This window comes from Hylobates moloch, unplaced genomic scaffold, assembly GCF_009828535.3.
Source record: "Hylobates moloch isolate HMO894 unplaced genomic scaffold, HMol_V3 SCAFFOLD_9, whole genome shotgun sequence".
Lineage (NCBI taxonomy): Eukaryota > Metazoa > Chordata > Mammalia > Primates > Hylobatidae > Hylobates > Hylobates moloch.
In genome coordinates this window covers 60,313,678-60,337,340 of record NW_026652284.1, presented here as the reverse complement: position 1 = coordinate 60,337,340, position 23,663 = coordinate 60,313,678, and the positions used below count along the sequence as shown (strand labels likewise).

At 38.5% G+C, this 23,663-nt stretch overlaps 1 protein-coding gene across 4 annotated transcripts in view; it reads left to right on the top strand.

Annotated features, from left to right (window-relative positions):
* The window catches only part of MRPS28 (mitochondrial ribosomal protein S28), a 111,542-nt gene that overhangs the window by 13,165 nt on the left and 74,714 nt on the right, over nt 1-23,663 (top strand). For all 4 annotated transcript variants that reach the window (XM_032759907.2, XM_032759906.2, XM_032759909.2 and 1 more), the window contains exon 2: nt 14,105-14,286. In XM_032759907.2, coding sequence (XP_032615798.1) covers nt 14,105-14,286 — 182 coding nt within the window. The remainder of the gene's footprint in view (nt 1-14,104; nt 14,287-23,663) is intronic.

Genomic DNA, 23,663 nt, shown 5'->3' with positions numbered 1-23,663 from the left:
TCTGAAAGCAGACATTGCATGATTTCTATTCCTTTAAATTTGTTGAGGTGTGTTTTATGGTCCAGAATGTGGTCTGTTTTGGTGGCTGTTTCATGTGGCATGAGAAGAATATATATTCTGCTGTTGCTGGATGAAATTGTCTACAGATGGCCATCATATCCAGTTGATTTACGATGTTGTTGAGTTCAGCTGTATCCTGAGTGATTTTCTCCCTGCTGGATCTGTCCTTTTCTGATAGAGGGACATTGAAGTCTCCAACTGTAATGATTCGTCTATTTTTCCTTGCAGTTTTGTCAGTTTTTGCCTCATGGTTTTTGACTATTCTTAGGCATGTACACGTTAAGGATTATTCCGACTTCTTCAGATAATTAACCCTTTTATTATTAGGGAGTTGTTTAACATGAACAAACTGTTACTTGTTAGATCAATTAATAATTAAAAACTTAAAGTTTTAATTTTACCTTCACATATTCCTTCTCTGTGTTCTGCCTTTATGTAGTGTAGATCTGAGTTTTTGACTTTTATAATTTTCTTCTTTCTAAAGGATTTCTTTAAACATTTCTTGCAAGGCAGGTCTACTTGCAACAAATTCCCTCAATTTTTTTTTTTTTTTTTTTTTGAGACAGAGTCTCGCTCTGTCGCCCAGGCTGGAGTGCAGTGGCGCAATCTCGGCTCACTGCAAGCTCCGCCTCCCGGGTTCACGCCATTCTCCTGCCTCAGCCTCTCCGAGTAGCTGGGACTACAGGCGCCCGCCACCACGCCCGGCTAATTTTTTTTTTTTGTATTTTTAGTATAGAGACAGGGTTTCACCGTGGTCTCGATCTCCTGACCTCGTGATCCGCCCGCCTCGACCTCCCAAAGTGCTGGGATTACAAGCGTGAGCCACTGCGCCCGGCCAATTCCCTCAATTTTTATTTGTCTGAGAAAGTCTTTAATTCTCCTTCATTTTTGAAGGATAACTTCTCAGGGTACAGATTTCTAGGTTGGTATTTTTTTTGTTTCCTCTTAACACTTTAGATATCTCACTCCACTGTTTTCTTGCTTGCATGATTAATGAGGAGAAGCTGGATATAATTTTTATCTTTTCTCCTCTGTAGGAAAGCTGTTTTCCCCCCAGGCTTCTTTTAGAATTTTTTCTTCATCTTTGATTTTTCTATATTTTGAAAATGATACTATATGCCTAGATGTAGTGTTTTTGGTGTTTATTCTGGTTGATGTCCTCTGAGCTTCCTGGATCTGTAGTTTGGTGTCTGATATTAATTTGAAGGAAAGTCTTAGTCATTATTGTTTCAGATATTTCTGCTGTATTTGTCTTTCTTCTCCTTCTAGAATTCCCATTAGTTTACACCTTTTGTAGTTGTCCCAAAGTTCTTGAATATTCTGTTCTGTTTTTCCCTCAATCTTTTTTCTCTTTGCTTTTTTCAGTTTTAGCAGTTTTTATTGAGGTATCTTCAGAGTCACAGATTTTTTTTTTTCCTCAGCCGTGTCATCTACCTGTAAGCCCATCAAAAGCATTCTTCATTTTTATTACAGGGCTTTCGATCTCTAGCATTTCTTTTAGATTCTTATTTAAAATTTCCATCTTTCTGCGTACATTGCCTATCTGTTCTTACATCCTGTCTATTTCATCCATTGGAGCCCTTAAGGTGTCTTAATCATAGTTGTATTAGATGCCTGGACTGATAATTTCAGTATCCCTGCTGTGTCTGAATCTGGTTCTGATGCTTGCTCTGTCTCTTCAAACTATGTTTTTTGCCTTTTTGTCTATCTTGTAATTTCTTCTTGATAGCTGGACATGATGTATTGGGTAAAAGGAATGGCTGTCAATTGGCCTTTAGTAATGTGGTGATAGGGTGTGTGGGGAGGGAAAGTGTTCTATAGTCTTATGAGTGGGTCTCAGTCTTCTAGTGAGCCTCTGCCTCTGGACTGTGAACTTCACATTTGCTTCTCAGTGTTTCCCTCTCTTTTGGTAGGACAGGATGACTAGTGCCAGTTAGAGTTGGTTATTTCCCTTCCTCCAGGACACTTAGGCTCTGACAAAACCCCAGCAGTTTAGGCTCTGGTTGAAGAGTTTCTCTTGAGGACACACCTCATATGCATGATAGTTATATATATACTTAATGTATATTAAAAAGACAACACCTGTTTGATGAATGAATTGTTGAATAGGAGAGAGTGTTCTGATGTATTTCAAAATAGTTCTATTCTCCACAGAACTTGCTGTCTGAAGTACAAAGGGATTTTTCTGCTATATTCACTGTAAGAACCAGGTTGAGCTCCTGGAGATAAAACTCACAAAAGTGTGAGAGTCCCCAGTAACTGAGTCTCTCTGGAGTTTTTAACTTTCAGACTTGTCCACACTGAGCCTCCACCAATTCACCAGTTACAGCTCGGGTTTCCCTACCTCTGCACTGGTTCCCACAGAGGTTTCTTCTTGCAGGCTTCTTTTCAATAGTTCTCTGCATTCACTTGTTTCTCCATGTTTGGGAACAGCAGTTTTCCCTATGAGCCCCACCTCTCAGATGGATCTAAGAAGAGTTGTTGATTTTTCAGTCATGACAATCAAACACATCTCCAGACATTGCCAAATGTCCCCTGGAGTGGGGGTGGCGGGGGGGAAATCATCTTGGTTGAGAAATACTAGATTAGTCAATAAAACTTGATGGTGGTGACTGAGTCTTTAAGAAATTAATTTTAAAAAAAGCTAAAGTTTTTGACAGGGGGCTGTTTACCTTCAGACACTATTTGAGTGCTTCACATATGGCCACACATTTATTCCTTACAACAATCTTGTAAAATAGATATAATTACAAACCCCATTTTATAAGATGAGTAAACAGCAGCACAGAGATTCTAAGTGCATAGACCTGTCCCCAGAGCTGGTAAGTGGTAGAGCCAAGATTCGAGCCATGTGGCCAGACTTTCCAGCCTTCCTTTGGGAGCCCTCGTATTTGAGTCATCACAGATTGTTCATATGCTTGCTGTACAGCTGTCATTTGGAGTCTTTTCTTTGCTGCTTCTATAGGTTATAGAAACAGTATAAGTTACTGCTGCATAACAAACCATCCCAAACTTGGCTCTCCTCTATATAATTTGTTTGATTTTTTTAAGGGAAGAGAAAAAATATATTTATTTTTGACAGGATAATACGTGCCTATTACCAGATATTATGCACTTGGGGAATTTTGTGCTTGACAGAATATTGACTGCCCTGCCTCTGTTGTTTTTAGTTATTCTCCTTGTTTTCAGCTTGTCTTCTCACTGCAGCCTGGCATAACTGAGCTCCATACCTTTATGGAATTGTTCAGGATAGAATAGCTTTTTTTTTTTCACAGCTTCTTCTTCTTGAATTTCACTCTGCTTCATTAATTATCACTCTTCCACATGCTTTCTGTCCACTAGAAAGTATGTTTGTATACTTTTGTTCTCCATCTGTTCTCTTCAATATTGAGGGTTTATAATTTTTACAATTTTTTAATTTATTATTTTACCATCATTTAATGAGATTTCAGGAGGGAGAGAGATAAATGTAAGTACCTTATCACCTTGAGCCACCAATACGTTTATTTCAATAAAAGAACTTTGTTGTGAGCGTAACATTTATTGGTTGGTGTTAAAGAAACAAAAGTTATTATAGCACAATTAATAGAAGTGAGTCATTTTTGGAGATGCATGTTGAAATTTTTTTCTTGCTAACCAGTATGAAGTAGTTAAAGTATATATACCATTTCATTACTTTTATTGTTAATTGTTTTTTTTCTTTTTTCTTTTTTTTTTGAGATGGAGTCTTGCTCTTTTTGCCCAGGCTGGAGTGCAATGGCGCAATCTCAGCTCACCGTAACTTCTACCTCCTGGGTTCAAGTGATTCTCCTGCCTCAGCCTCCTGAGTAGCTAGGATTATAGGCATGCACCACCTCACCCGGCTAATTTTGTATTTTTAGTAGAGACAGGGTTTCCCCATGTTGGTCAGGCTGTTCTCGAATTCCGGACCTCAGGTGATCCACCTACCTCAGCCTCCCAAAGTGCTGGGATTACAGAGTGAGCCACTGCACCCAGCTGGTGTCATTGTCTACATTAAAAGAGGTAACTGGGTAGGATGTTGTCTCCCATTTCTAATTTGTATTGCTTTATAAAATCCTTTATATATTTTAAAATATTTAAGAATTGCTACTACCTTCTAGAGTTGGAAGAAAATTTATAGTTATCCAATCCTTTAATTTACAAATGAGAAAACAGATCTAGAGAAGTTAAATGACTTATTCGGGATTTTTTTAGCTGTTTATTGGCTGAGTTGGTCATAGAAGTCAGGTTTCGTAAGTTATTTTTTATTCTTCTGTAGTTTTCTTTTAAGTTTGCTATGATGTTTTTATCTATTTTCTATCTTCCGCAGCAAGTTTTATTTAAGAACCACCATTCAGCATCCCATGTAACTTTGAATAGCATGTATGGTACTGATGTATAACATGAGGTAGTTGGATTAGTTGATGTCTCATATTTCTTTTAGCACTAGTTGCCGCTGATTCCAAGCTGTATATTAAATGGTCCTCATATGCTTAATGTATATTAAAAAGGCAACACATGAATGAATGATTGAATAAATGAAAGTGATACTGTTCCATATGTCTGTAATTCCTTTACCTTCCTCCTTTCTACCTTGATGGTCCTATCAACTTTCAGGCTTCAAAGGAGAAAATAGTACAGCAGAATAGCAGGAGATCTGATCTCTATGACCAACTGTTAAAGGAAGTAGTCAACTTCAAGTTAGTACCTGTGACAGCTCAGTTAGTGAGCTTTATTGTAACATTTTCCAGGGTTAGGCAATGAGCTCTATGATACATATCCAGCGGTGACAGTATGCTTCCAGTCTCTGCAGTCTATATCAGCATGAGAGGAGCTATCAATGTTAGTTTAGAGACTTTATAAACAGGACTCCCTGTAATGAACATGGATTGTGGGAGTTGCTGCATTTAGTGTTTTTAGAAGTCATTTGACAAGTAAATGAGTACATTTTGGCATAAGCCCTAGGATTCGGAGATGGTTCTAGACTATGATTTTTGAAGCAAGGGTTTGTCTGCTTGTTTGATGTAGCTTCCCAAAATCAATGATGCAATATCAAAAATCAAATGAAATAATGAGCTACAATTTAAAAGCAAATTCAGGTGTTAATCCAGTGTTCTTGTGCTTGTGGTAAAATTGTTTCACTCACCGAAAACACACTGACTTCCTTGCAAAATGTAATAGAGGCAAAAAATAATGGAAGAGAAATGTTTCCACTTGATTTTAAAGTTACCTATAAAAAATAACTATAACTTTATAAAGTTTATAATGTAATAAATATTTAACTACAGACTTACTAAAAATCTCAGAGTATTTTTAAACAGTTGAGAGCACTCAATAATTTTCTAAAACCAAGGGGAAAATACCACTTACTATTGTACTAATCTTAGCTCAAACATCTCTTCACAATTGAAAAAGGACATTGTGTTATTTTAGGAACAGGTCCTAGTGATGGCTGAATTATCTCCAGTAAAAGTTTAACTACTGGATCTACTACTACTGTATCTTCGTGTCATCTAGTTTTTTGTTTTGTTTTGTTTTGTTTTTTTGAGAGTCTCACTCTGTCCCCCAGGCTAGAGTGCAGTTGTGCCATCTCGGCTCACTGCAACCTCCGCCTCCTGGGTTCAAGTGATTCTCCTGGCTCAGCTTCTTGAGTAGCTGGGATTACAGGCACATGCCACCATGCCCTACTAATTTTTGTATTTTAGTAGAGATGGGGGTTTCACCATGGTGGCCAGGCTGGTCTTGAACTCCTGACCTCAAGTGATCCACCCACCTTGGCCTCCCATAGTGCTGGGATCACAGGTGTGAGCCACAATGCCTAGCGCCTGTCATTTAGTTTTAATTGGACTATGGCTTCAATTGAAAGTCAGCCAATTGAAAAAAAAAAATAGCCAAAGTGAAAAAAGAAGAAAAAGAAGAGAGGAACTCTGGTAGATATAAACCATAAAAGTGGAGTAATGGGAAGGCAGATCATAGGGAAACAGGGCAGGACCTGCCCTGGTTACAAGCAGAGACCCCCAAGTTGATACCGTTTGCTCTTCTCTTGAGCACTGCTATTCTCAGCTGCTTTGGTGGCAGCTGCTATGGATGGAATAATGGCTCCCAGCAAAGGATTATGTAGCTGCTCTTGTCAAGAATGGCTTACTTAGAATTACTCTTTTACACTACCTCTAAAGGGCAAGTCAGCTGTGTCTGTGTTACCTCTGTAGGATTTATCTCTGGCTCTGCAAGAAGGAACTATTTTTTCAAAGTGCTTGTTTAAGGACCTTTAATGTATTTTATGGATTTATAAAACTAGTGTGATTGCTCATGGCATACATTCCTGGTTACCTTTTCAGCTCTAGTTGGCCTCTAGGCCTACTGACTTGTCTTTAGTTTAGATTGACCCTTTTGTGCTACGGACTTTTTCCCAGTTTGTTTCAGTTCATACCCTCCCTCTAGCACATGAGGGACTTGGCATAAGCCAAATGTCTTGACTTTCTTTTTCCTGAAGCAGAGGTCATAAACTTGTGGTTCGTGGGCCAAATTCAACACCTGGATGTGTTTTGCCAGGTTTGTAAAATGGAAAACTTTTTCCCCCTGCATGTAAGTATTTAAAAATTGGAAAATTTACATTAATATGTGGATTTCTGGCTTTTCTTGGAAAATTAAAACATGGGGACTTGAATTGCATCTGCAGCTGGAGCTGAGTAGTGTCTACACCTTTTAAACTTGGGCACATATCCTGATTATCAAGCCCTCACCTGGCCTGGCATTTGAGTTTGTAATCTCTCAAGTAGTACATGCATTAAACTTAAGTCACAAATATAGTTGTGTAGCTTTAAAAGTAAATGCGCTTTACTATTGAACTTTTAGTAGTTCTCCCCTGAATAACACATGTAAAACTCATTTCAAATACAGCATGTAGTTCGTCAGATCAAATTGTTAATATTCTTTCGTGATTTGCTCTCACAGATAGAAACTTAGCACTTCCTTTAGTTTGTACCAAATTGCACACACCACTCCACACACAAAAATGAGTAGAAGGCACAAATCTGTGTTCACGGATTTGGAAAAAATGTGTTTGGAAAAAATTTTTGTAAGAAAAAAAGAATAATTAGTCATACCTCAAGTGAATTCAATATGTAAAAAGATTCCCAGAAAGTGAATAGCACAAAACAAGCTATTTTTCTTTTGGAATTTACTTTAGGAAAAAGAAAAGTATAACAAATTCAAGTTGTTTAAAAAGAATTATATATCAGGAATTCATGTTCAGACTGATCATTGTGATGAAAGGCTCTTAATTGTTTTTATCTTAATGTATATTTACATTTGTATTAAAAGAATAGTCACTTTCACTAAACTTGATTTAGAAGGCATTTTTTTACAGATGGTCAGTGCTAGGAATAAAGTCAATTGCTTCTTGGATGCCCTCCTCACGTGCTCATACTCTGACCACTAACGACCCCCCACTCCATTCTCAGAGACTTGATATACAGGCACTCTTCTACTCTTCCTACCCTGCCTGGGCTCTTGAGACCTCACCCTGGACTGTCACATCTCTGTCATCCTCTGCCAAGTATAGATGCCTAATTTCTTTCTTTTTCTTCTTTCTTTTTTTTTTTTTTTTTGAGACAGTTTCGCTCTTGTTGCCCAGGCTGGAGTGCAATGGCATGATCTCGACTCACCGTAACCTCTGCCTCCTGGGTTCAAGTGATTCTCCTTCCTCGGCCTCCTGAGTAGCTGGGATTATAGGCATGCATCATGATGCCTGGCTTATTTTGTATTTTTTTAAAATTTTATTTATTTATTTATTTATTTTTTATTATACTTTAGGTTCTAGGGTACATGTGCACAATGTGCAGGTTTGTTACATATGTATACATGTGCCATGTTGGTGTGCTGCACCCATTAACTCTTCATTTACATTAGGTATTTCTCCTAATGCTATCCCTCCCCCCTACCCCCACCCCATGACAGGCCGCGGTGTGTGATGTTCCCCTTCCTGTGTCCATGTGTTCTCATTGTTCAATTCCCACCTATGAGTGAGAACATGCGGTGTTTGTTTTTTTTCTTCTTGCAATAGTTTGCTGAGAATGATGGTTTCCAGCTTCATCCATGTCCCTACAAAGGACATGAACTCATCATTTTTTATGGCTGCATAGTATTCCATGGTGTATATGTGCCACATTTTCTTAATCTAGTCTATCATTGATGGACATTTGGGTTGGTTCCAAGTCTTTGCTGTTGTGAATAGTGCCACAGTAAACATATGTGTGCATGTGTCTTTATAGCAGCATGATTTATAATCTTTTGGGTATATACCCAGTAATGGGATGGCTGGGTCAAATGGTATTTTTAGTTCTAGATCCCTGAGGAGTCACCACACTGTCTTCCACAATGGTTGAAATAGTTTACAGTCCCACCAACAGTGTAAAACTGTTCCTTTTTCTCCACATCCTCTCCAGCACCTGTTGTTTCCTGACTTTTTAATGATTGCCATTCTAACTGGTGTGAGATGGTATCTCATTGTGATTTTGATTTGCATTTCTCTGATGGCCAGTGATGATGAGCATTTTTTCATATATCTGTTGGCTGCATAAATGTCTTCTTTTGAGAAGTGTCTGTTCATATCCTTCACCCACTTTTTGATGGGGTTTATTTTTTCTTGTAAATTTGTTTGAGTTCTTTGTAGGTTCTGGATATTAGCCCTTTGTCAGATGAGTAGATTGCAAAAATTTTCTCCCATTCTGTAGGTTGCCTGTTCACTCTGATGGTAGTTTCTTTTGCTGTGCGGAAGCTCTTTAGTTTAATTAGATCCCATTGGTCAATTTTGGCTTTTGTTGCCATTGCTTTTGGTGTTTTAGACATGAAGTCCTTGCCCATGCCTGTGTCCTGGATGGTATTGCCTAGGTTTTCTTCTAGGGTTTTTATGGTTTTAGGTCTAACATGTAAGTCTTTAATCCATCTTGAATTAATTTTTGTATAAGGTGTAACGAAGGGATCCAGTTTCAGCTTTCTACATATGGCTAGCCAGTTTTCCCAGCACCATTTATTAAATAGGGAATCCTTTCCCCATTTCTTGTTTTTATCAGGTTTGTCAAAGATCAGATGGCTGTAGATATGTGGTATTATTTCTGAGGGCTCTGCTCTGTTCCGTTGGTCTATATCTCTGTTTTGGTACCAGTACCATGCTGTTTTGGTTACTGTAGCCTTGTAGTATAGTTTGAAGTCAGGTAGTGTGATGCCTCCAGCTTTGTTCTTTTTGCTTAGGATTGTCTTGGCAATGTGGGCTCTTTTTTGGTTCCATATGAACTTTAAAGTAGTTTTTTCCAATTCTGTGAAAAAAGTCATTGGTAGCTTGATGGAGATGACATTGAATCTATAAATTACCTTGGGCAGTATGGCCATTTTCACGATATTGATTCTTCCTATTCATGAACATGGAATGTTCTTCCATTTGTTTGTGTCCTCTTTGATTTCATTGAGCAGTGGTTTGTAGTTCTCCTTGAAGAGGTCCTTCACATCCCTTGTAAGTTGGATTTGTAGGAATTTTATTCTCTTTGAAGCAATTGTGAATGGGAGTTCACTCATGATTTGGCTCTCTGTTTGTCTGTTATTGGTGTATAAGAATGCTTGTGATTTTTGCACATTGATTTTGTATTCTGAGACTTTGCTGAAGTTGCTTATCAGCTTAAGGAGATTTTGGGCTGAGATAATGGGGTTTTCTAGATATACAATCATGTCATCTGCAAACAGGGACAATTTGACTTCCTCTTTTCCTAATTGAATACCCTTTATTTCTTTCTCCTGCCTGATTGCCCTGGCCAGAACTTCCAACACTATGTTGAATAGGAGTGGTGAGAGAGGGCATCCCTGTGTTGCACCAGTTTTTAAAGGGAATGCTTCCAGTTTTTGCCCATTCAGTATGATATTGGCTGTGAGTTTGTCATAAATAGCTCTTATTATTTTGAGATATGTCCCATCAATACCTAATTTATTGAGAGTTTTTAGCATGAAGGGTTGTTGAATTTTGTCAAAGGCCTTTTCTGCATCTATTGCGATAATCATGTGGTTTTTGTCTTTGGTTCTGTTTATATGCTGGATTACATTTATTGATTTGCATATGTTGAACCAGTCTTGCATCCCAGGAATGAAGCCCACTTGATCATGGTGGATAAGCTTTTTGATGTGCTGCTGGATTTGGTTTACCAGTATTTTATTGAGGATTTTTGCATCGATGTTCATCAGGGATATTGGTCTAAAATTCTCTTTTTTTGTTGTATCTCTGTCAGGCTTTCGTATCAGGATGATGCTGTCCTCATAAAATGAGTTAGGGAGGATTCCCTCGTTTTCTATTGATTGGAATAGTTTTAGAAGGAATGGTACCAGCTCCTCCTTGTACCTCTGGTAGAATTCGGCGGTGAATCCATCTGGTCCTGGACTTTTTTTGGTTGGTAGGCTATTAATTATTGCCTCAATTTCAGAGTCTGTTATTGATCTATTCAGGGATTCAACTTCTTCCTGGTTTAGTCTTGGGAGGGTGTATGTGTCCAGGAATTTATCTATTTCTTCTAGATTTTCTAGTTTATTTGCGTAGAGGCGTTTATAGTATTCTCTGATGGTAGTTTGTATTTCTGTGGGATTGGTGGTGATATCCCCTTTATCATTTTTTATTGCTTCTATGTGATTCTTCTCTCTTTTCTTCTTTATTAGTCTTGCTAGCGGTCTATCAATTTTGTTGATCTTTTCAAAAAACCAGCTCCTGGATTCATTGATTATTTGAAGGTTTTTTTGTGTCTCTATGTCCTTCAGTTCTGCTCTGATCTTAGTTATTTCTGCCTTCATTTCGTTATGTACCCAGTAGTCATTCAGGAGCAGATTGTTCAGTTTCCATGTAGTTGAGCGGTTTTGAGTGAGTTTCTTAATCCTGAGTTCTAGTTTGATTGCACTGTGGTCTGAGAGACAGTTTGTTATCATTCCTGTTTTTTTTCATTTGCTGAGGAGTGCTTTACTTCCAATTATATGGTCAATTTTGGAATAAGTGCGAAGTGGTGTGGAGAAGAATGTATATTCTGTTGATTTGGGGTGGGGAGTTCTGTAGATGTCTATGAGATATGCTTGGTGCAGAGCTGAGTTCAATTCCTGGATATCCTTGTTAACTTTCTGTCTCATTGATCTGTCTAATGTTGACAGTGGGGTGTTAAAATCTCCCATAATTATTATGTGAGAGTCTAAGTCTCTTTGTAGGTCTCTAAGGACTTGCTTTATGAATCTGGGTGCTCTTCTATTGGGTGCATGTATATTTAGGATAGTTAGCTCTTCTTGTTGAGTTGATCCCTTTACCATTAAGTAGTGGCCATCTTTGTCTCTTTTGATCTTTGTTGGTTTAAAGTCTATTTTATCAGAGACTAGGATTGCAACCCCTGCCTTTTTTTGTTTTCCATTTGCTTGGTAGATCTTCCTCCATCCCTTTATTTTGAGCCTATTTGTGTCTCTGCACGTGAGATGGGTCTCCTGAATACAGCACACTGATGGGTCTTGACTCTTTATCCAATTAGCCAGTCTGTGTCTTTTAATTGGAGCATTTAGCCCATTTACATTTAAGGTTAATATTGTTATGTGTGAATTTGATCCTGTCATTATGATGTTTGCTGGTTATTTTGCTCGTTAGTTGACGCAGTTTCTTCCTAGCATCGATGGTTTACAATTTGTCATGTTTTTGCAGTGGCTGGTACTGGTTGTTCCTTTCCATGTTTAGTACTTCCTTCAGGAGCTCTTTTAGGGCAGACCCGGTGGTGACAAAATCTCTCAGCATTTGCTTGTCTGTAAAGGATTTTATTTCTCCTTCACTAATGAAGCTTAGTTTGGCTGGATATGAAATTCTGGGTTGAAAATTCTTTTCTTTAAGAATGTTGAATATCAGCCCCCACTCTCTTCTGGCTTGTAGAGTTTCTGCTGAGAGATCAGCTGTTAGTCTGATGGGCTTCCCTTTGTGGGTAACCCGACCTTTCTCTCTGGCTGCCCTTAACATTTTTTCCTTCATTTCAACTTTGGTGAATCTGACAATTATGTGTCTTGGAGTTGCTCTTCTCGAGGAGTATCTTTGTGGCATTCTCTGTATTTCCTGAATTTGAATGCTGGCCTGCCTTGCTAGGTTGGGGAAGTTCTCCTGGATAATATCCTGCAGAGTGTTTTCCAACTTGGTTCCATTCTCCCCATCTCTTTATCAGGTATACCAATCAGATGTGGATTTGGTCTTTTCACATAGTCCCATACTTCTTGGAGGCTTTGTTCGTTTCTTTTTACTCTTTTTCCTCTAAACTTCTCTTCTTGCTTCATTTCATTAATTTGATCTTCAATCACTGATACCCTTTCCTCCAGTTGATCGAATCAGCTACTGAAGCTTGTGTATTTGTCGCGTAGTTCTCGTGCCATGGTTTTCGGCTCCATCAGGTCATTTAAGGACTTCTCTACACTGGTTATTCTAGTTAGCCATTTGTCTAATTTTTTTTCAAGGTTTTCAGCTTCTTTGCGATGGGTTCAGACTTCCTCCTTTGGCTTAGAGAAGTTTGATCGTCTGAAGCCTTCTTCTCTCAACTCATCAAAGTCATTCTCTGTCCAGCTTTGTTCCATTGCTGGCAAGGAGCTGCATTCCTTTGGACGGGGAGAGGCACTCTGATTTTTAGAATTTTCAGCTTTTCTGCTCTATTTTTTTACCATCTGTGTGGTTTTATCTACCTTTGGTCTTTGATGTTGGTGACGTACAGATGGGGTTTTGGTGTGGATGTCCTTTCTGTTTGTTAGTTTTCTTTCTAACAGTCAGGACCCTCACCTGCAGGTCTGTTGGAGTTTGCTGGAGGTCCACTGCAGACCCTGTTTGCCTGGGTATCAGCAGCAGAGGCTGCAGAACAGCGAATATTGATGAACAGCAAATGTTGCTGCCTGATTGTTCCTCTGGAAGCTTCGTCTCAGAGGGGTGCCCGGCCGTGTGAAGTGTCAGTCTGCCCCTACTGGGGGATGCCTCCCAGTTAGGCTCCTCGGGGTCAGGGACCCACTTGAGGAGGCAGTCTGTCCGTTCTCAGATCTCAAACTCCTTGCTGGGAGAACCGCTACTCTCTTCAAAGCTGTCAGACAGGGACATTTATGTCTACAGAGGTTTCTGCTGCCTTTTGTTTGGCTATGCCCTGCCCCCAGAGGTGGAATCTACAGAGGCAGGCAGGCCTCCTTGAGCTTTAGTGGGCTCCACTCAGTTGGAGCTTCCTGGCTGCTTTGTTTACCTACTCAAGCCTTGGCAATGGCGGGCACCCCTCCCCTAGCCTCATTGCTGCCTTGCAGTTCAATCTCAGACTGCTGTGCTAGCAATGAGCGAGGCTCCGTGGGCATGGGACCCTCCAAGCCAGGCGCGGGATATAATCTCCTGGTGTGCCGTTGGCTAAGACCGTTGGAAAAGCGCAGTATTAAGGTGGCAGTGACCTGATTTTCCAGGTGCCATCTATCACAGCTTGGCTAGGAAAGGGAATTCCCTGACCCCTTGTGCTTCCTGGGTGAGGCCCTGCTTTGGCTCACACTTGGTGGGCTGCACCCACTGTCCTGCACCCGCTGTCCGACAAGCACCAGTGAGATGAACCCGGTACCTCAGTTGGAAATGCAGAAATCACCCGTCTTCTGCGTTGCTCACGCTGGGAGCTGTAGACTGGACCTGTTCCTATTTGGCCATCTTGGAATCCCTAATTTTGTATTTTTAGTAGAGACAGGGTTTCTCTATGTTGGTCAGGCTTAGAACTCCCGACCTCAGGTGATCCACCTGCCTCGGCCTCCCAAAGTGCTGGGATAACAGGCGTGAGCCACTGCGCTCCACCTCGATGCCTACTTTCTTTAGCTCCTCTTCAGGAAGGAAAGGATGAAAGAGGAAGTTGGAGAGCATAACTGGCATTTTAAAGCAAAATTCCACATATATTTTAAAATTATTGCTACAACAATTGACTTTAAGAAAATTTCTTTAAGACTTTATTATACCTTCATATTGAGTTATATGTATATAAATATCTCTTTTCATATTTAGGGTTCTCCAAAAAATGTGGAATCCTTTGCATCTATGCTGAGACGTTCTCCTCTTACACAGATGGGACCTGCAAAGGATAAACTGGTCATTGGACGGATCTTTCATATTGTGGGGAATGATCTTTACATAGATTTTGGTGGAAAGTTTCATTGTGTATGTAGAAGACCAGAAGTGGATGGAGAGTAAGTAGAATCATTTCCAAGTACCTTAAGAGTATTCATAAAAGTCTCGATAGCACAAAAGTATTGTTGAATGAAAGGTGATTTTTTGAAAAGACTGAAAACATATTTATTTGTCTTGATAATGCTGAAGTAAAGTGAAGTGCTTTAAAAATACTTGTTGGTCATGTTAGGCCAGACTCATGTCTTCTCAAAGCAGTGAGAGCAGTTGTTGGGAAGACTTGAATGTTCATCCTGATAATAAGCCATTCCACACCATAAACTTAAAACCAACTTTGTAATAATGCATGTTGCTTAGGCTATTTTGCCTGGAACCATTTTTTTGTCCCTTCTCTGTTCCATAGTCTCTTTCCACTTCTCCTTTTTTTTTTCTTTCTTTTCTTATTATATTACATCTGTTTTTAGGATTGTTTTTCCTAATAAATAGAGTTCATTCTGTTGTAGTTTATGTAGGTAAAGATATTTATGAATATAAATAGGCACTGGAGAAAGCACTAAGGTGGGAGATCTAGGAGTGGAATATCAAGAGTCAAGGAGAGGTCGAACTAAGATTCTGAGATGGGAAAACAATAGAACAATAGTAAACAAGATAGAAGTGATTTTTTTCCCCATCGATTTCTAATGTGCATTTTTTAGTTTTCACTATTTTTGATATCAGGATGCATGTTACAGTTGACAGTATATTAAATTAACTGCCAGTGTTTTTTTTTTTCTTCATCATGTATAAAACAATAGTGAATCTAATAATCAGTGATATTTTAGATAGGATGAATTACAGTGTTTAAGAAGTTTTTGGCATATAAAAATTGGTCATATTGTGGAAATGAAAGGCGAAGAGTCTACTCTAGACCTAGGAGAGCAATTATGAGAATGAGTTGCCTCTCTTCTGAGAGCTGGATATCTAAAGATGCCGTTGATAATTGGTCTTACCCAATTTAGAGACATAAGCTTGTTCCACCTGAATCTGAATAGGGTCTGACAAACTTAACAGAATACACATTTCCTCAGATTAATGATATATGAGTAAATATTTAACAACTAGCTGATTAAAAAAAAAAAAAGCTCCAATTTCTGTAATGTAAAATACTCCCAGCATGGCCAATGTCAAGTCACCAACATGATGTCACCGAATGCAGAGTTGGGAAGATGTGTGCACAGTGCTTCTCACAAGCTGGTATTAGCTGGCTGCAGCACACCTCTACCTTAGATAACCAGAAGCTGAACAGTGTTTTAACAAGATGAGTGGTATAAACCAGGTGTCAACTGAAAAACTGTGCTCCCTGGCATGAGAGGTATGGCTTGAGCATGACTTGAATTGGTATATCAAATATCATACAACCTTAGTTCAAAAGTAGGGAGACTCAAAGAAATTTCTAAGTGGGATGTGTCTGTCAATCCAGATTTTAATACTGTAATCAGTATCTGTTATGTAAACAGCTACTGAAGGAATTCAATTAGTTATTGTGTCTAAAAATTTAGAAAAGTGATTGGCATATGGTAAACAAATGCTACTATTGTTATTGTTATTTTCATTGCATTGTTATTACTAAAATCCTGGTGACCTAATGATGACATCCTTCAAGAATTCCTTTTGAGGAGGGTTTATGAAGGAGGCAAGTAAGAAGATATGTGATGCAAAAGTTACCCTTTAAGAGAGGTATCCTCAGCTCTTAGGTACCATCAGCAGAAGCTGTAGCAGATCATTTTTTCATTAGTAGAAAATATACAGTAATTATAAAATAAAGTGCTGTTTTATTTTACACAAAGAAATCCTTAGTCCCCTCCTTACAACTGATCATCTACCATGGATGCTGTCCAGTCGCAGTGCCTGTCTTATTCTTACAAGCTGACCTAACATGCAACCGGAGAATCAGGTATTGACTTTATAAAAAGATCTATTTTATGACAACTCTGCTAAGATATTTCTCAGCAGATACTCAACTGCTTAGTCAAGTTTATTATAAATCACAAATACTAGTCATATACTTTTTTTATATGTGAGGATGGAATTCTGTTAATCATATCTCTTTCATGGATATTTATTTCTTTGGGGATATTCTTTTGTCTGCACTGTTCTTTTTTCTCATTGAATTAAAAATTTAAAACATCACTTTTGTGATTATGTCATATTCTTTTTTTTTTTTTTTTTTGAGACGGAGTCTTTCTCTGTCCCCCAGGCTGGAGTGCAGTGGCGCGATCTCGGCTCACTGCAAGCTCCGCCTCCCGGGTTCACGCCATTCTCCTGCCTCAGCCTCCCGAGTAGCTGGGACTACAGGCGCCCGCCAACACGCCCAGCTAATTTTTTTGTATTTTTAGTAGAGACGGGGTTTCACCGTGTTAGCCAGGATGGTCTCGATCTCCTGACCTCGTGATCCGCCCGCCTCGGCCTCCCAAAGTGCTGGGATTACAGGCTTGAGCCACCGCGCCCGGCCGATTATGTCATATTCTTGAACATAATATATTCAGAATGCCTTAGAGATCTAGAATTAAATTGCCCCAGCTGGACTTGAGCTCCTGGGCTCAAGCAATCCTCCCACCTCAGCCTCCTGAGTAGCAGGGACTTACAGACGTGTACCACCATACTTGGCTTTAAGTCACAGATTTTTAAGTATCAGATTTGCAATTAGTTTTCTAATGAGTAGTATAGTCTGATTTGAATTTGTTTTATGTGTAGTATAGCTTTAAATGGTTAAATACTGGCATCTATTACAACATTTATTAAATCTTAATTTTTTATTTAAAACCAAATATGTACCACATATGCACACATTCTGTTATATAAATTATTTTCTTGAAACCTCCATCTCTGTCTGTTCTCCCCCCAATGAAGCAGTCATAAAAGCTTTTTGAGGGGAGAGGGGTTGGCTCTTAGTAATTTTGCAAGTAAATTCTCTAATCTTTGGAGCAGTCACTATATTAGAGTCTTTTTAAAGATACTTAAAGAGTTATATGCCTACATCTCTTTGTTCTGTAGTTATCTGTAGTAATTTCTCTATTCCTGCTTCTGTGAAACCACTTGCTTAGTATCCAGTTACTCTGACCAGAAATACCCATTTAAACTTCAGAGGAGTCACAAAATAAATACATTCATGAATGAGGATCATCAAGAAGGAGGAGCCAAAGTGCTACAGGAGTTGATTTGTTCATTCATTCATTCATTCACTCATTCATTCGACAAATACTAGACCTCTTCAATTTGCCAGGTACTGTTGTAAAGACTGGCAAACCAGACAGACTAGTTCTCTGCTCTCTTGAAGTGCATATGCAAATGGGGGAAGGAGGCATAGGTAGTAAACAAGTACATGAATCAATTTAAAATATTGGTAATTACGTAAGTAAAAATGGATAATATGGTGACAGAGTGCCTGGTGAGTGGAAAATAACAGTAGTCAAAAAAGGCCTTTGACTTCTAGTTCTAGTTCTATAAGTCTGAAATGTCCTCAAAGTGCCTTTAAAAAAAAAAGATTAGAGTCAATGCTTCAGCTGTCTCTGAAGCTCTCCCTCTTCAGCTTCTTCTTTGGTCCTACAGACTGGTAATGTTATTTCTAACTGTGCCCAATCTTCAGCCAAGGTTTAATATCAATAGTTTGATTACTTATTTTCTCTACCTACATATCCTGTGTACATACCTTTATGGCTATGTAGATAACAACTCCAGCTCTTTATCGACATACATTGTTTTTTGGAGAGAAACTTTTTAACGTAGCAAATTTCATGTTCTCCAGTTTTTAATCTATCATGAAATGAAGATTTATACTCTTCACAGAATGATTATTAGATCTTCATTTGTACACGTAGAAATGCCTAGGTTCTTTCCAAAACCCTTCTCTAGGTTTCTTATAGGGATCTGTCACTTATGCTTTGAAAATATTGTTGAGAATTGTCAGGTCAGCATGATTACTGTTTTGGTTACTGATTACTCCTACTTACATCTAAAAATTTGTGGGTAGGAACCTACTTTATTCAAATGTTTGCCTGTTGTCTTTATCACTGAACAAGGAAGTAATGAGATCCAGCTCAGTTGTTTGTGGTCCTCCCCTTTTTGTACCTGTACGTTTAGATTATATGACTGGGTAGAACAGCTTGTTGGGCTGGACACATGTTCTCTGCAGTCATGCTGTCAGGCCTCTGACTGAGCAGATTCTAGGAGACCGAATCTCCGTAATGGCAGAGCTTCCTGCTTTGGTGCATTTTAAATTGTTATAAATAAGAGAAATATTTACATAATCTGTTCATCATTCATCAGCCTTCCTTTTTTTGATCCTTTTAGAGAACTATTTTCTTCTCTTCGTTCAGACTTTTGTGTAGTTGAATAATGCTACTTTAGGACAGTTGAAAGATTAATTAAATACAATGAAAAATAACTAATTGAAATATCCAGTTTAACCAAATGTTTTAATTTTTTATTATTTCTTTTAATAAGTTTGGCATTTCAGACTTACAACAACTAATAGAGATCAGATAATATTTTGATTAATGAATATTCTAATTAGCTAAATAATAGCCTCTTAAGTTCTGTAACTTTTGTTTTAATGTTCATTTTTGATTATAGTTTAAAGGAACAGTTTTTAGTCTTGGTACCAAAATGCCCTAGAGTTTTGCAGAAAAGCGTAAGATCGCATAAGCATTGCTTATTGGGGATAAAGGGGCAGTTGGGCCCTACTTTCAGAGCAGCCCTACATTTATCTGTTTCATGTATTACAGCTCTGGGACAATTTTGTTTAATGTGCGTGATGAGTATCTCTACTGTAAATAAGAAAAGTTTGAAAAACACTTGGAAAGGAAGAAACTAATTTTAGAAAGACATGACCTTAATAGTAGCATTCAGAATCTAAGCTATAGTACTTAAGCATGAACAATAGTAATTTGATCTACTTAGAGTGAGTTGCAAAATAGACATAAGTATATTTAGAGATTTTGAGACATGCATGGGACCTTATAGTACCAGCCTCAAAAGTTATAATTATTATATTTTTCTTTTAAATCAGCTTATGACTTGAAGTCAGAAATCACATATGACAAATCAGAATGACTCGGAATGGCATTAACTTCTTTGGAAGTTATTTAATTAACTGATTTGTCAAATCAACTGACATCTTTTTCTTTTGTAAAGCCCACTGACAGATACCAATACCACATGGAACATTAGAAATTAGTGGTCCTGTACTATACCTAGGCACTTTTGTTTCATCCAGTTGAGGTATATGTTTAGCAAAAGCTCAGTTGTGCTTGTTTCTTTCTTTCTTTTTTTTTTTTTTGAGACAGAGTCTTGTTCTGTCGCCCAGGCTAGAGTGCAGTGGCATGATCTCAGCTCACTGCAACTTCTGCCTCCCAGGTTCGAGCAATTCTTGTGCCTCAGCCTCCTGAGTAGCTGGGATTACAGGCATGTGCCACCATGCTTGGCTAATTTTTGTACTTTTAGTGGAGACAGGGTAGTCTCTAACTCCTCAAGTGATCTGCCCGCCTCGGCCTCCCAAAGTGCTGGGATTACAGACATGAGCCGCCATGCCCGGCCTAGTTGTACTCATTTCAAAACGTGTTTATATTTAGAAATTTACTGGAATATTGTACAAATTAATAAAATTTGAATACAGAAAGGGTTTTTGTTCTTAGGAATGCTAACTTTAGTGTTTTAGAAAGACTCCATAAAGGAAAACTTTGTTTTTTTGTTTTTCCCCGACGCTGCTGCTTGAATCAGAGAGAGTTTTTTGTTTTTAAGAAATTGCTATTGAACTAGATTGTGCAAGAAAACTGTAGATTGAAACAAAAATTATAAAAACGTGAAAGGTATTGCTTTCCAGTTGTCTTTCTGTTCTTGTTCTACTTTTACATGACTGGCCCTGGCAGTCACAGACCTTGCAGTGTGGGTGTTGTTATGTAAGGAAGAGCAGAGCTTCAGTGAGTGGACCCCCTACTGGGAGAGAACGCCTTGGCCCCATATTAGAATATTTGCATTAATCTGCTTTAAGTTAATATTTTTGCTATGTACATGTGTACTTTTTTTTATGAGTCTTTAACCTAATTTTCCATGAACCTTTCTATGAGTTAGAGGGCTTGTATGGTGATTTAAAAATACAGAGCACTTTTCCCATCATGGGAACCTGTATACCCTTGTTTTTAGACTTTTTTTTCTGTCATATTAATGCAGCAAACAGTTTCACAGACTTGATTGTTTCCTTTCTATATTCCATCTGATTTCCTTCTGATAATCATAACAGCTTTTTAAAAACCTACACTGGTATCTTAACGTATATTGTCTTATTTATTCTTCACAATGAACATAGATAGTAGATGCTATCCCCATTTCCCAAATGAAGAAAATGAGTCTCTGAGCATAAATAATGTGCCGCAGTCACCCAACTAGGGATTAACAAAGCAGGGATTCAAACCTAGGGCTGTGTATATCCAAATTTTCTTTTCACCCCACTGTGCTGCACTCTAAATCATACAATATGTAGTAACTCAAGCATCATAAAGACTTCCTAAAACAGTCTTACATATGAAGCAGTTTCATGTCAGGAACCCTGAAGGCAGTGTGGCAGTGAAGCTCTGTGGAGGTCTGTTAAAAAATGATAGGTAGTCTATTATATCTTTGGTTATGGTGTCCATTGTTGCTGTGGTCTGAATGTTTGTGTCCCTGCAGAATTCATTTGTTGGAACATAATCACCAGCGTGATGTAGTTAGGAGGCTGGGCTATTGGGAGGTACTTAGGTCATGAGGATTCTGCCCTCATGAGTGGGATTAGTGAATTGGCTAGTTAGTTATAACTATCTATGAACCAGAACCAGGTCTTCATGACACTAAATCTGCTTGTGCCTTGATCCTGGACTTCCAGCCTCTAGAACTATGAGAAAGAAGTTTCTGCTGTTTATAAGATACCCTTATTTATGGTGTTTTGTTATTCAGATTGAACAGACTAAGAAATAGTATGGTAAGTTTGAATAGTGTAACTCCCAATAAGCTAATAACTATCAGGTCTAGGCTTCGTTTTGTAATGGATCTGTATCATAATTGTGGTAAGACCTCTAGTCACAGGACCTGATTAATATCAATATGCCTCATGTTATTTGAGAATGATATATTTCAAAAAAGTTTATTGTGTAAATAATAGAAAATTGGCTATTAATACCTAATATACTTAATTTTTAATTGTTTATTGGTTCTTTTAATAAAATGTATTATATACTTTCTTTGAACCTTGTTAGACCTAAAATAGTTGAACTGTTTTTTGTTTTTGCTTTTGATGACCCAGGGTCATAATTATAAACATCAATTTCTGTATTGTATCATAATAAAAATACACAGAATTTTTGCTCCATAACCATATAACCCCCCAGTTCTGCAGTTTTTGTGTTATCTCTCCTTTACTGCTGTTATGCCCTTGTCTGCTTTTTATAGCTTTCTCAGACCTCCTAATTTTCCTCTTCCAGTATGCCTATACATGGGAGATCAGTCATCAAATTTGTTGTGCTTAAAATAAGAACAACTAGGGTTTGAGTAAGGACCTAGCAGCCTCTTCTGTGAGTAAAGTGTGGGTACCATTAGTGTATGGACTTCAGCATGTATTCTGACAGCTCCTAAACTCCTTCTGTTTAGGTCTCACTGGGCTGTGTAGCTACTTGATGTCACCAGATAACTAACTTCCTGATAAGTGAAGTGTAACTGGGTTGGAGTTTTGCCTGTGTGGACTGCCTGTTCACTGATGCCCTTGATAGGGATTGTCACATATCAGAACAGTATTTGTTGAGCCAATCAAGGTGCCGAGTGTTTTGGACATGAGCATTTATCATGGTTGAGACTTTAACACCTCCAGTGGGGGCAGTAGCAAAAATAAGGTGGAATTATTCAATCTGAAATCCTGCTTGAGATGGTACCAGTTCTTATAGTGAATTTGCAAATAAACGAGTAAATTTCTTAAAACTCTTGTTAAGCCCAAAGAATTGCTTTATAGCATTGATTAGTTTGGATGCCTTAGAATGCACTGGTAAAACATTTTATCAGTCTCAAGAAATAAGCTGCTTATTATTAATTTTATTTTTAAATGAACTGGGCATGATAAGATTTTTCATTGAGTCACCAAACTTTTAATGAGCATCTATTATGTGCTACCTGTGTATTTAAGGCTAGTGACATACAGACTAATGACAATCCCTGCTTCCAGGGAGTTGATCTGGTCAGGGGGATAGAGAAGTAAACCAGTAAATATAACATCATATAAGTTCTGTTTACTGTATTCTACAGGAATGGAGAAGGAATCGATGGTTCAATCTGCTTGTGTCAGAGAAGGCTTCCCAGAGGAACTAACAATAGAACTGGGTTGCAAAGGATGGGTAGGAGATACTAAGTGCCGAAAGTGAGAGTGTTTCTGGGTGAAGGAGCAGCACTTGAACAAGTATTAAATGAGAGAGAGCCTGCCTCTTCTGGGAATTCAAGTGGTTTAGTTGGCTTAAGTTTAGGAGGAGTGATGGGAGAGTGGGGAGATGACCAGGAGCCAGATTTTCAAGGAATTTACATATTGTCCTAAAAAATTGGGATTTTATTTTCTTTTTTTTTTTTTTTTTTTTTTTTTTGAGACGGAGTCTCGCTCTGTCACCCAGGCTGGAGTGCAGTGGCGTGATTTCGGCTCACTGCAAGCTCCGCCTCCTGGGTTCACACCATTCTCCTGCCTCAGCCTCTCCGAGTAGCTGGGACTACAGGTGCCCGCCACCACGCCCGGCTAATTTTTTTTGTATTTTTAGTAGAGACGGGGTTTCACCATGGTCTCGATCTCCTGACCTCGTGATTCGCCCGCCTCGGCCTCCCAAAGTGCTGGGATTACAAGCGTGAGCCACCGCGCCCAGCCAAGGGATTTTATTTTCAAAGTAGCGAAGAATCATTAAAATATTGTAACAAGGAACGTGGGTCAACTTTGTGTTTCAGTGAGATTGTTCTGGCAGAGGTGTGGAGCATATTTCGGAAGAAGGCTGTGAGAGTTAGGGCAGTTAGTAAGGAAGCTGTTGAAAAAAACGATGAGAATGTGAATTAAATCTGAGGGTGGAGAAAGGAGACACATTTAGCAGTTTAGGAGGTAGAAGAGACAGGTCTTGGTGACTGAATAGTTGTGGTTTGTGAGAGAGAGAGAAAAGTTTTGAATAATGTTTCATTTTGGACATGAATGACTGGGTAGATAGTGAGTTGGGTTGTGTTGGGGAGGCAGAGAAGGGGAGTGTGTTATTGATATTATTGCCTCCTTTAAAAACAAAAATTAAAATGCCCAGATTTAGATCAGTTTTATTCTCTTATTTCCATTCAAGCTCATAATACTTGTGATTAGTGTTAGTCAGGAACATTTCTCTTTTCATAATATAATATTATATATATGTGTATGAAATCCCTGTGG